This window comes from Anguilla anguilla, chromosome 7 (genome assembly GCF_013347855.1).
Source record: "Anguilla anguilla isolate fAngAng1 chromosome 7, fAngAng1.pri, whole genome shotgun sequence".
NCBI lineage: Eukaryota > Metazoa > Chordata > Actinopteri > Anguilliformes > Anguillidae > Anguilla > Anguilla anguilla.
Window position 1 is genome coordinate 200,773 of NC_049207.1, and position 14,158 is coordinate 214,930.

A 14,158-nucleotide genomic window follows, 5' to 3' on the forward strand; every position below is an offset into this window, starting at 1 on the left:
ATTTGCACAGCCGGCTCCACTTGTCCCTCTCATATGAAACTCACCTGACAGGCTTCTCCGCAAATGAAGAAAGAATGCGTCCGGAAGAGCAGGCTAAGAAACAAACATCGAAAATAAGTAGACGGAAACTCACTCAGTTGGTCGCTGCATCAGAAATAGGCTACTGCTGGTACTCCCACGCAACCATAACACAAAGAGGTTAAACACTACAGGACCAGAGCATTGTGGTGAGTTTTCTGTATAATCCGATATATGATTTATTATATGCATATGGCTACTTCAATCATATACGAAGTCAATGTGATCATAGCATGCCTATCATCTGCCGTCATTCGTGGAATGTGGCCGCGATGTGATCTGAACGTGCTGCGTAACTTGAAAATGAAAACAGATTTATTAAACCAAACGTTACTTTATGACATTAACGTGTATGTTGAATTATAACTACGTGTGTTACTTAACTTTACCACGTGTCATCATATTACTAGTTTTATTTCTGAAACTTAGCACATTTTCTTAATACATTTATACTCGTGTCTTTTCCTTTTGTTTGGGTTCTCGTGGTTCGCGAAAAACATGCCTGAAACGCTGAAAAGATGCCGGAGTGTGCTGTAAAATCCGCATAAAGACAGCGGTACTTTCACTGATCTGAACATTAATTTGGGGAATACATGATCCACAGCTGTGTCGCGCTTCTTTCCTAGAGGATGGAGAGGGGGAAGGAGATAGAGGATGGAGAGTATGAGGAGTACGTGTGGAGGCGAAGACAGGTGAGTGTGTTTGAGGTGTGTGTGTGTAAACAGGTGAATGTGATTGTGGTGTGTGTGTAAACAGGTCAATGTGATTGAGGTGTGTGTGTGTAAACAGGTGAATGTGATTGAGGTGTGTGTGTAAACAGGAGTATGTGAGCATTGTCTCTGTGCATTTGAGTGGTGGGGGTTTTTAGTGCTGTGGACGTAGATCTCGTGGTGGGGGTTTTTGGTGCTGTGGATGTAGATCTCGTGGTGGGGGTTTTTAGTGCTGTGGACCTAGATCTTGTGGTGGGGGTTTTTTAGTGCTGTGGACGTAGATCTCATGGTGGGGGGTTTTTGGTGCTGTGGACGTAGATCTTGTGGTGGGGGTTTTTTAGTGCTGTGGACGTAGATCTCGTGGTGGGGTTTTTTTTGGTGCTGTGGACGTAGATCTCGTGGTGGGGGTTTTTTTGGTGCTGTGGACGTAGATCTTGTGGTGGGGTTTTTTTAGTGCTGTGGACGTAGATCTCGTGGTGGGGGTTTTTTTGGTGCTGTGGACGTAGATCTTGTGGTGGGGTTTTTTAGTGCTGTGGACGTAGATCTCGTGGTGGGTTTTTTTGGTGCTGTGGACGTAGATCTCGTGGTGGGGGTTTTAGTGCTGTGGACGTAGATCTCATGGTGGGGGGTTTTTGGTGCTGTGGACGTAGATCTTGTGGTGGGGGTTTTTTAGTGCTGTGGACGTAGATCTCGTGGTGGGGTTTTTTTTGGTGCTGTGGACGTAGATCTCGTGGTGGGGGTTTTTTTGGTGCTGTGGACGTAGATCTTGTGGTGGGGTTTTTTTAGTGCTGTGGACGTAGATCTCGTGGTGGGGGTTTTTTTGGTGCTGTGGACGTAGATCTTGTGGTGGGGTTTTTTAGTGCTGTGGACGTAGATCTCGTGGTGGGTGTTTTTAGTGCTGTGGACGTAGATCTTGTGGTGGGGTTGTTTGGTGCTGTGGACGTAGATCTCGTGGTGGGTGTTTTTAGTGCTGTGGACGTAGATCTCGTGGTGGGGGTATTAGTGCTGTGGACGTCGATCTTGTGGTGGGGTTTTTTAGTGCTGTGGATGTAGATCTCGTGGTGGGGGTTTTAGTGCTGTGGACGTCGATCTCGTGGTGGGGGTTTTAGTGCTGTGGACGTAGATCTCGTGGTGGGGGTTTTTTAGTGCTGTGGACGTAGATCTCGTGGTGGGGGTTTTTTAGTGCTGTGGATGTAGATCTCGTGGTGGGGTTTTTTTTTGGTGCTGTGGATGAAGATCTCGTGGTGGGTGTTTTTTAGTGCTGCGGATGTAGATCTCGTGGTGGGGGTTTTTAGTGCTGTGGACGTAGATCTTGTGGTGGGGGTTTTTGGTGCTGTGGACGTAGATCTTGTGGTGGGGGTTTTTAGTGCTGTGGACGTAGATCTCGTGGTGGGGGTTTTTAGTGCTGTGGACGTAGATCTCGTGGTGGGGGTGGGGTTCAGGGGTCACACGCCCTCTCCATCTGATGGTCCTCACCACTATTATCATGTTGCATTGGGAAGTACTGTTAGGTTTCCCCCTTCTAGAATAACCTAGAGAAAATGTCACACAGAGAAATGTGCACACGCACACACAAACACACGTGCACACCAGCACACACAGTAATGCACGCACACGAACATTTGTATTGCTATACTTGTGAGGACTTCCCATTGACTTACATTAATTCCGGAACCTCTAACCCTAACCCTAACCCTAACCCCAACCACTACATGCCTAACCTTAACCCTAACCTTAACCTAATTCTAACCCTAACCCTAAGTCCTAACCCTAAAACAGCCTCTTGAACTTGTGGGGACCAGCAAAAAGTCCCCACCTTGCGTAGTTTTCCTCATCTTTCTCATCGCACACACACGCATGCACACACACAGGCACACATGCACACGCACGCACACACACACACACACACACACGCACGCACACATGCGCACAGTGAGTTTTTAGAGGGCTCTTGTATCCGAGGCCAGTTACCCCTATAGATTTGAGTTTGGGATTGTCCATCATGCCGTTGCCTTTCTTGTTGTCGCTCACTAGTCTTGTGATGTGTGTGCTTCGTGTGTTCCCAGAGTTCAAGAATGCTGCAGGGGATGCTGAAACGTGTTGGCCACGTGCCGTTCCACCCAATCCAGGTAACCATGGTGATGATGATGATGGCTATTTGTTTACACAAAATTACACAAACCACACAAACAGCTGAAATAATTATTTGTATTCACTGCTTACTTAAGATAAACCACTTAAATTTAATGTTTATTATTTGTGTTTTTGAGGAGATGGATGGAGCAGTGGGTGGAGCAGAAGAAACTAAAGCGCTCCACCCTGCTCTCAGCAAGATGAAACCAGAGACCTTCCAGACCACAGCCTCTGACTCCAAACATGACCTCTTCCAGACCACACCCTCTGACTCCAAATATGACATCTTTAAGACCACACTATCTGACTCCAAACATGATCTCTTCCAGACCACACCCTCTGATTCCAAACATGACCTCTTCCAGACCACATCCTCTGACTCCAAACATGACCTCTTCCAGACCACACCCTCTGACTCCAAACATGACCTCTTCCAGACCGCACCCTCTGACTCCAAACATGACCTCTTCCAGACCACACCCTCTGACTCCAAATATGACATCTTTAAGACCGCACCCTCTGACTCCAAGCATGACCTCTTCCAGACCGCACCCTCTGACTCAAAATATGACATCTTTAAGACCGCACCCTCTGACTCCAAGCATGACCTCTTCCAGACCATACCCTCTGACTCCAAACATGACCTCTTCCAGACCACACCCTCTGACTCCAAATATGACATATTTAAGACCGCACCCTCTGACTCCAAATATGACCTCTTCCAGACCACATCCTCTGACTCCAAACATGACCTCTTCCAGACGACACCCTCTGACTCCAAATATGACCTCTTCCAGACCACACCCTCTGACCCCAAACATGATCTCTTCCAGACCACACCCTCTGACTCCAAATATGACATCTTTAAGACCGCACCCTCTGACTCCAAACATGACTTCTTCCAGACCACACCTTCTGACTCCAAGAATGAGCTCTTCCAGACCACACCCTCTGACTCCAAATATGACATCTTTAAGACCGCACCCTCTGACTCCAAATATGACCTTTTCCAGACCACACCCTCTGACTCCAAACATGATCTCTTCCAGACCACACCCTCTGACCCCAAACATGATCTCTTCCAGACCACACCCTCTAACTCCAAACATGACCTCTTCCAGACCACACCCTCTGACTCCAAGCATGATCTCTTCCAGACCACACCCTCTGACTCCAAACATGATCTCTTCCAGACAACACACTCTGACTCCAAACATGACCTCTTTAAGACCACACCCTCTGACTCCAAACATGACCTCTTCCAGACCGCACCCTCTGACTCCAAACATGACCTCTTCCAGGCCGCACCCTCTGACTCCAAACATGACCTCTTTAAGACCCCACTCCCAAAACTGAAGGAGGTGCGTCATCAGCATCATTTAATTCTTTACTAAAATTTAATGATGAAAATATTTGATTCTATTAAATTTAGGAGAAAATAGTGATGTTCAAAATAGAATAAAAGAGAAATTGTAGATCAGTAAAAAGTTGAGTTGAAAAATTATTATGATTAATAAATGCAGTATTCGCACATTTTATGGAAACACTGCATTTATAAATAGATTTTGATGATAAATGCAATATTTTACTTAAATGTATCTTTCTGGCATAATAAATGTTATTCAATAGATGTAATGTCAACATTAAACCAAAATGAAGAAATAATTGGATTTGTGTTTAACAAGTAATAATTATTACACCTTGTTGTATGTATTAGTTTATATCTACATAAAGGTTCAGTCTGATTTATACTGCTGCAAATATAATCAGCTTGCAAGTATTTCTTTGTCTATTATTTTTCTATATTAACTGATAATGTTCATGCAAAGAAAACTATTTTTATATATGTTTTTTGGTGTTTATACCTTATTCCAAACGGCTGATGGTCGCATTATATCCTTACCACTCGTGGTCAAGAAGAAAACTTTTTGAAATACATTTTTAGAGACGAAAATGAGAAACAACAAAAGGAAGGGCACAAATGCGATTTGAGGGCACTAAACTTTTTCTTTAAGCTCAGTGTTTCCATAAATTGAGCAAGTACTGTAAATGGTAATGTTTAGTAAATATTACAAGATTAATAAATATGTTTTATTTGCTCAGAATGGACATATCACGGCGAATGGGAGTAGGAGTCCTGACTTGAAATCTACGCGCAACAAGGTCACACACTCTTCCTCCCTCTTCTCCTTATCTCTTTCTATCCCTCTGTATCTCTATCCCTTTATCTCTTCCTCTGTCCCTCTTTCCTGTTTCTCTCTCTCCCTCTGTCTCCATCCCCCTGTTTCTTTCTCTACCTGTTTCTCATAATTATGAAATCATACACCGGTAATACAGATTAGGGGTGGATAGAGATGCCACTATTTGTATTTGTATCTATTTGTTCAACCAAGTTATTTTCCTCTGTATTTGGATAAAACATGTAGTGGGCTTGGCTTAAACCTGCAGGTTTGACCCAACATTTTACCATTATTTTGACAGGCACTGCTATTGTTGAGATATTAAAGCCTTAAAGTAATGGCGTTTCAATGACATCAATAATAATCCAGTTAGTATATTAGTGTGTATATATTACTGTGTATAGGTGTGTGTGTATTACTCTGTGAGTGGGTGTATGTATATTAGTGTGTATGGGTGTGTGTATACATTAGTGTGTACATATAACTGTATAGGTGTGTCTATATTACTCTGTGTGTGGGTGTATGTGTATTAGTGTGTATGAGTGTGTGTATATTACTGTGTGTATGAGTGTGTGTATATTAGTGTGTATATATAACTGTGTATAGGTGTCTATATTACTCTGTGTGCATGGGTGTGTGTGTATGCGTGTGTGTATATTACTGTGTATAGGTGTGTGTGTGTATTACTCTGTGTGGATTATTAATGGATTTTTTTTTCTGTAACAGGACCATGAATCCTGGGATAGTAAGGAATACCCTGTGTATCAGAACGTCTTCCTCATTGGAGAGGTGTGTGTCTGTCTGTCTGCCTGCCTGCCTGCCTGCCTGCCTGTCTGTCTGTCTGTCTGCTTGCCAGCTGGATAGCTGTGTGTGTGAGAGAGAGCTAGTTTTGTGTGAAAGTGCAGTACGAATTGTATTTGAAATGTGTGTTTGTGCACATTTGTATGTTTGTATAATTGTTGTGTGTGTGTGCGTGTTTCAGGAGAAATGTGTGGAAGATTGGCCGGAGGACAGTCCGGAGCTCTGTCCTGATTGGAAGCCGGTATGTAAATATAGTTATTTATGAGTGTTTAAACTGATGTTTGTGGGGTTTTATGTTCAGCGAGGAGTAAAAAATGAAGAATCACTGAACTAGATGTCACCTCCTTTAACAGCCTGGCAGATTAAGACTGAGAAGAGAGTCTATGAAGGTAAGACAAAAACAGATGCTCACCTGCACCTACACGCATGCTCACATGCACCTGCGCGCACTCACCTACACCTGCACACATGCTCTCCTACACCAGCACACATGCTCACTCCTCTACCTATACCTCTGCTATACCTATGCACTTGCAGTCTCTCTTGGGAATTTTGTTTCCCCTCTGGGGAGTTACTGAACTTCCATCCCTGCTCTTTGCACTTGTGTTGCTCTGTGAGTGTGTCTGTGACTCTCTGTGAGTGTGTCTGTGACTCTCTGTGAGTCTGTCTGTGAGTCACTGTGAGACTGTCTGGGAGTATGTCTGTGAGTCTCTGTGAGTCTGTCTGTGAGTCTCTGTAAGTGTATCTGTGAGTCTGTCTGTGAGTCTCTGTGAGTGTGTCTGTGAGTCTCTGTGAGTCTGTCTGTGAGTCTCTGTGAGTGTGTCTGTGACTCTCTGTGAGTCTGTGAGTCACTGTGAGACTGTCTGTGAGTATGTCTGTGAGTCTCTGTGAGTGTGTCTGTGAGTCTCTGTGAGTGTGTCTGTGACTCTCTGTGAGTGTGTCTGTGAGTCTCTGTGTGTCTGTCTGTGAGTGCAGTGCCTGCATCCACTCATCTGGGCCTACCTTTACTCATAGGTTCTGTCAGGGACACGGATGGAATGGGGAAACCAGGACCCGATGGAGAACAATGCTGAGAATAATTACAAAGCCGTATGTCTGTCTCTCAAAAATGCGAAGCAGAGAATTACATAATGCAGCGCTAAGCAAACTGCTACGTAGGGCAGCGCTAATCACAGAGCTAAATAGGGCAGCGCTAAGCACAGGGCTATATAGGGCAGCGCTAAGCTCAAAGCTAAATAGGGCAGTGCTAAGCACAGGGTTATATAGGGAAGCGCTAAGCTCAGAGCTAAATAGGGCAGCGCTAAGCACAGGGTTATATAGGGCAGCGCTAAGCTCAGGGCTATGTAGGGCAATGGTAAGCAGAGAGCTACATAGGGCAGCCCTAAGCACAGGGTTATATAGGGCAGCGCTAAGCTCAGGGCTACATAGGGCAGTGCTAATTACAGAGCTACATAGGGCAGCGCTAAGCACAGGGCTATGTAGGGCAGCGCTAAGCTCAGGGCTGCATAGGGCAGCGCTAATTACAGAGCTACGTAGGGCAGCACTTATTACAGAGCTACGTAGGGCAGCACTAAGCACAGGGCTATGTAGGGCAGCGCTAAGCACAGGGCTACGTAGCACAGGGCTACGTAGGGCAGCGCCAAGCTCAGGGTTATGTAGGGCAGCGCTAAGCTCAGGGCTACATAGGGCAGCGCTAAGCTCAGGGCTATGTAGGGCAGCGCTAAGCTCAGGGCTATATAGGGCAGTGCTAAGCTCAGGGCTACATATGGCAACGCTAATCAGAGAGCTACGTAGAGCAGCGCTAAGCACAGGGCTATGTGGGGCAGCGCTAAGCTCAGGGCTATGTAGGGCAGTGCTAAGCACAGGATTACGTAGCACAGGGCTACGTAGGGCAGCACTAAGCACAGGGCTACATAGAGCAGCGCTAAGCTCAGGGCTACGTAGGGCAGCGCTAAGCACAGGGCTACGTAGGGCAGCGCTAAGCTCAGTGCTACACACAAATGGAGGATTCCAACTTCCAGAGTAGCTGCAGTCTGTCTGATTTTGACCTTTGACTTTGCATAACCCCTTTCAGAAGAAAAGCAGAAGGTTCACCTTGCCAATTCCCACACGAAGACAATCAAAGGTAAAATGTCTGTGTGTCCTTGACTGTAACACTGTGTGCTCTGTGTTGTGTGTGTCGGTGTGTGATAGTGTTTGTGAACGTGTGTGTGTGTGTAACGGTGTTTGTGTGTGTGGTCAAGTGCGTGTGTAACAGTGTTTGTGAATGTGTGTGTAATGGTGTTTGTGTGTGTGTGCGTGTGTGTGTGTAACGGTGTGTGTGGTCGAGTGCGTGTGTAACAGTGTTTGTGAATGTGTGTGTAACGGTGTTTGTGTGTGTATGCGTGTGTGTGTAACGGTGTTTGTGTGTGTGGTCGAGTGCGTGTGTAACAGTGTTTGTGAATGTGTGTGTGTAATGGTGTTTGTGTGTGTGTGTCTGTGTGTGTAATAGTGTTTGTGAACGTGTGTGTGTAAGGGTGTTTGTGTATGTGCCTGCATGTGTAACGGTGTGTGTAATGGTGTTTGTGTATGTGTCTGTGTGTAACACTGTTTGTGAACATGTGTGTGTAATGGTGTTTGTGTATGTGCCTGCGTGTGTAATGGTGTTTGTGAACGCGTGTGTGTAACGGTGTTTGTGTGTGTGTCTGTGTGTGTAATAGTGTTTGTGAACGTGTGTGTAATGGTGTTTGTGTATGTGTCTGTGTGTAACGGTGTTTGTGTTCTGGGCATTAGAGTGAGGCTGAACTCGTACAGAAAGGTGCAGATCTCTTCAAAGGGAGAGTGGGAGAGGAGGATGAGCAGGATGTGGCAGAGGAGTATAGGCTGGTATGTCTCTCTTCATCCAGTACTAGTACTTTCACCGCTGCTTGCATCATTCCATCCTCACACTCATTACTTCTCTTTCTTCTGCTGCTTACTGCACACATTCTCAATGCTCCTCTTATGTGTTTCAGCAGAGACAAAAGAGAGGGAAGAAATTCAGAATCACCTTCCTGCAGCGCAGAGATTCAAAGGGAGCTACATTACCTGAGACTCCCCCTGGAGCTACCTGCAAGAACTATCACCTGTCTGAGGCAGCAGAGGTAACACACACTGAGCCACTCACACACTGAGCCGCATACACACACACTGAGTCACTCACACACTGAGCCGCATTCACACACACTGAATCACTCACACACTGAGTCACTCACACCCTGAGCCACATTCACACACACTGAATCACTCACACACTTAGCCGTATACACACACACTGAGCCACTCACACACTGAGCCACTCACACACTTAGCCGTATACACACACACTGAGCCACTCACACACTGAGCCACATACACACACACTGAGCCACTCACACACTTAGCCGCATACACACACACTGAGTCACTCACACACTGAGCCACTCACACACACACTGAGTCACTCACACACTGAGCCACTCACACACTGAGTCACTCACACCCTGAGCCACATTCACACACACTGAGTCACTCACACACTGAGCCACTCACACACACACTGAGTCACTCATACACTGAGCCACTCACACACACACTGAGTCACTCACACACTTAGCCGTATACACACACACTGAGCCCCTCACACACTGAGCCACTCACACACTGAGCCACATACACACACACACACTGAGTCACTCACACACTGAGTCGCTCACACACTGAGCCACATACACACTGAGTCACTCACACACTGAGCCACTCACACACACACTGAGTCACTCATACACTGAGCCACTCACACACACACTGAGTCACTCACACAATGAGCCACTCACACACACACTGAGTCACTCATACACTGAGCCACTCACACACAGATCTGCTCACACACACTGAGACTCTCACACAATGAGCCACTCACACACTGAGCCTGTTTGTCTGTGTGTGTGTGTGTGTGATAGTGTTTGTGTGTACACATGTGTGTGTAACAGTGTTTGTGTTTGTACGCTTGTGTGAGTAATGGTGTTTGTGAGCGCGTGTGTGTAACGGTGTTTGTGTGCGCGCTTGTGTGCGTGTGTAATGGTGTCTGTGTGTGCCCGTGTGTGTATAACTGTGTATGTGTATTTGTGTGTGTGACCACGTGTGTTATGGTGTTTTTCCATGTATGTGTGTGTGTAACAGTGTTTGTGAGCATGTGTGTGTAATGGTGTTTGTGTGTGCATGCTTGTGTGTAACAGTGTTTTTGTTTATGAATGTGTGCGTAACGTGTTTGTGAGCGCATGTGTGTAACGGTGTTTGTGTGTGAGCTCAAATGCGTGTATAACAGTGTTTGTGAACGTGTGTGTAATGGTGTTTGTGTGGTGTGTGTGTGTGTAATGGTGTTTGTGTGGCGCGTGAGTGTGTAATGGTGTTTGTTTGTGTGTAACAGTGTCTGTGAACGTGTGTGTGTGTAATGGTGTTTGTGTATGTGTCTGCGTGTGTAATGGTGTTTGTGAACGTGTGTGTGTAATGGTGTTTGTGTGTGTCTGTGTGTGTAATAGTGTTTGTGAACGTGTGTGTAATGGTGTTTGTGTATGTGTCTGCGTGTGTAATGGTGTTTGTGAACGTGTGTGTGTAATGGTGTTTGTGTGTGTCTGTGTGTGTAATAGTGTTTGTGAACGTGTGTGTAATGGTGTTTGTGTGTGTCTGTGTGTGTAATAGTGTTTGTGAACGTGTGTGTAATGGTGTTTGTGTATGTGTCTGTGTATAATGGTGTTTGTGTTCTGGGCATTAGAGTGAAGCTGAACTCGTACAGAAAGGTGCAGATCTCTTCAAAGGGAGAGAGGGAGAGGAGGATGAGCAGGATGTGGCAGAGGAGTATAGGCTGGTATGTCTCTCTTCATCCAGTACTAGTACTTTCACCGCTGCTTGCATCATTCCATCCTCACACTCATTACTTCTCTTTCTTCTGCTGCTTACTGCACACATTCTCAATGCTCCTCTTATGTGTTTCAGCAGAGACAAAAGAGAGGGAAGAAATTCAGAATCACCTTCCTGCAGCGCAGAGATTCAAAGGGAGCTACATTACCTGAGACTCCCCCTGGAGCTACCTGCAAGAACTATCACCTGTCTGAGGCAGCAGAGGTAACACACACTGAGCCACTCACACACTGAGCCGCATACACACACACTGAGCCACTCACACACTGAGCCACATACACACACACTGAGCCACTCACACACTTAGCCGCATACACACACACTGAGCCACTCACACACTGAGCCACATACCACACACACTGAGTCACTCACACACTGAGCCACTCACACACTGAGCCACATACCACACACACTGAGCCACTCACACACTGAGCCACATACCACACACTGAGTCACTCACACACTGAGTCAGTCACACACTGAGCCACATACCACACACACTGAGTCAGTCACACACACTGAGTCACTCACACACTGAGTCACTCACACACACTGAGTCACTCACACACTGAGCCACATACCACACACTGAGTCACTCACACACTGAGCCACTCACACACTGAGCCACATACCACACACTGAGTCACTCACACACTGAGTCAGTCACACACTGAGCCACATACCACACACTGAGTCAGTCACACACACTGAGACACTCACACACTGAGCCACTCACACACTGAGTCCCTCACACACTGAGACACTCACACAGAGTCAGAACGTCTGAACGTGTGTGTAATGGTGTTTGTGTATGTGCCTGCGTGTGTAACAGTGTTTGTGAATGTGTGTGTGTTATGGTGTTTGTGTGCGTGTGTAACGGTGTTTGTGAACATGTGTGTGTAATGTTGTTTGTGTATGTGTCTGCATGTGTAATGGTGTTTGTGAATGTGTGTGTGTAATGGTGTTTGTGTATGTGCCTGTGTGTGTAATGGTGTTTGTGAATGTGTGTGTGTAATGGTGTTTGTGTATGTGCCTGTGTGTGTAATGTTGTTTGTGTATGTGCTTGCATGTGTAACAGTGTTTGTGAATGTGTGTGTGTAATGGTGTTTGTGTGCGTGTGTAACGGTGTTTGTGAACGTGTGTGTGTAATGGTGTTTGTGTATGTCTGCATGTGTAACAGTGTTTGTGAACGTGTGTGTGTAACGGTGTTTGTGTATGTGTCTGTGTGTGTAATAGTGTTTGTGAGCATGTGTGTGTAATGGTGTTTGTGTATGTGTCTGTGTGTGTAACAGTGCTTGTGAACGTGTGTGTGTAATGGTGTTTGTGTATGTGCCTGCGTGTGCAACAGTGTTTGTGAATGTGTGTGTAATGGTGGTTGTGTGTGTGTGTAACAGTGTTTGTGAACGTGTGTGTGTAATGGTGTTTGTGTATGTGTCTGCGTATGTAATGGTGTTTGTGAACATGTGTGTGTAATGGTGTTTGTGTATATGTCTGTGTGTAACAGTGTTTGTGAACGTGTGTGTGTAATGGTGTTTGTGTATATGTCTGTGTGTGTAATAGTGTTTGTGAACGTGTGTGTAATGGTGTTTGTGTATGTGCCTGCGTGTGTGTGTAATGGTGTTTGTGAACGTGTGTGTGTAATGGTGTTTGTCTGTGTCTGTGTGTGTAATAGTGTTTGTGAACGTGTGTGTAATGGTGTTTGTGTATGTGTCTGTGTGTAACGGTGTTTGTGTTCTGGGCATTAGAGTGAGGCTGAACTCGTACAGAAAGGTGCAGATCTCTTCAAAGGGAGAGTGGGAGAGGAGGATGAGCAGGATGTGGCAGAGGAGTATAGGCTGGTATGTCTCTCTTCATCCAGTACTAGTACTTTCACCGCTGCTTGCATCATTCCATCCTCACACTCATTACTTCTCTTTCTTCTGCTGCTTACTGCACACATTCTCAATGCTCCTCTTATGTGTTTCAGCAGAGACAAAAGAGAGGGAAGAAATTCAGAATCACCTTCCTGCAGCGCAGAGATTCAAAGGGAGCTACATTACCTGAGACTCCCCCTGGAGCTACCTGCAAGAACTATCACCTGTCTGAGGCAGCAGAGGTAACACACACTGAGCCACTCACACACTGAGCCGCATACACACACACTGAGTCACTCACACACACTGAGTCACTCACACACTGAGTCGCTCACACACTGAGCCACTCACACACTGAGCCACATACACATACACTGAGACACTCACACAATGAGTCACTCACACACTGAGTCACATACTCACACACTGAGACACTCACACACTGAGTCACTCACACACTGAGACACATACACACACTGAGCCTCTCACACACTGAGCCACATACACACACACTGAGACACTCACACAATGAGTCACTCACACACTGAGTCACATACTCACACACTGAGACACTCACACACTGAGTCACTCACACACTGAGACACATACACACACTGAGCCTCTCACACACTGAGACACATACACACACTGAGACACTCACACACTGAGCCACTCACACACTGACTCACACACACACTGAGACACTCACACACTGAGCCACTCACACACTGACTCACACACACACTGAGACACTCACACACTGAGCCACTCACACACTGACTCACTCACACCCTGAGCCACTCACACACTGAGCCACTCACACACTGAGTCACTCACACACTGAGCCACTCACACACTGAGCCACTCACACACTGAGTCACTCACACACACACACACACACACACACTGAGTCACTCACACACTGAGTCACTCACTCACTGAGCTACACACACACTGAGTCACTCACTCACACACTGAGTCACTCACACACTGAGCCACACACACACACACTGAGCCACTCACACACTGAGTCACTCACACACTGAGCCACTCACACACTGAGTCACTCACACACTGAGCCACTCACACACTGAGTCACACACACACACACTGAGCCACTCACACACTGAGTCACTCACACACTGAGTCACTCACACACTGAGCCACACACACACACACTGAGCCACTCACACACTGAGTCACTCACACACTGAGTCACTCACACACTGAGCCACTCACACACTGAGTCACTCACTCACACACTGAGTCACTCACACACTGAACCACTCACACACTGAGTCACTCACACACTGAGCCACTCACACACTGAGCCACTCGCACACTGAGTCACGCACACACTGAATCACTCACACACTGAGCCACATACACACTGAGCCACTCACATACTCAGCCACTCGCACACTGAGTCACTCACACACTGAGCCACATACACACTGAGCCACTCACACACTCAGTCACTCACACA

General features: G+C 46.3%; 1 protein-coding gene across 7 annotated transcripts in view; it reads left to right on the forward strand.

Moving 5' to 3' along the window:
* The window catches only part of LOC118232162, a 20,213-nt gene continuing 6,055 nt past the window's right edge, over positions 1–14,158 (forward strand). Inside the window, exons 1-16 of one of the 7 annotated variants that reach the window (XM_035426832.1) lie at positions 1–227; positions 705–770; positions 2,855–2,917; positions 3,059–4,282; positions 5,025–5,084; positions 5,828–5,890; positions 6,084–6,143; positions 6,256–6,291; positions 6,917–6,991; positions 7,977–8,027; positions 8,675–8,767; positions 8,896–9,024; positions 10,674–10,766; positions 10,895–11,023; positions 12,565–12,657; positions 12,789–12,914. In XM_035426832.1, the coding sequence (XP_035282723.1) occupies positions 708–770; positions 2,855–2,917; positions 3,059–4,282; positions 5,025–5,084; positions 5,828–5,890; positions 6,084–6,143; positions 6,256–6,291; positions 6,917–6,991; positions 7,977–8,027; positions 8,675–8,767; positions 8,896–9,024; positions 10,674–10,766; positions 10,895–11,023; positions 12,565–12,657; positions 12,789–12,914 (2,358 nt within the window). In that variant the 5' untranslated portion in view covers positions 1–227; positions 705–707. Of the gene's footprint in view, positions 228–682; positions 771–2,854; positions 2,918–3,058; positions 4,283–5,024; positions 5,085–5,827; positions 5,891–6,083; positions 6,144–6,255; positions 6,292–6,916; positions 6,992–7,976; positions 8,028–8,674; positions 8,768–8,895; positions 9,025–10,673; positions 10,767–10,894; positions 11,024–12,564; positions 12,658–12,785; positions 12,915–14,158 lie in introns of all 7 variants that reach the window. The other 6 variants (XM_035426833.1, XM_035426831.1, XM_035426829.1 and 3 more) reach the window with 6 other exon arrangements.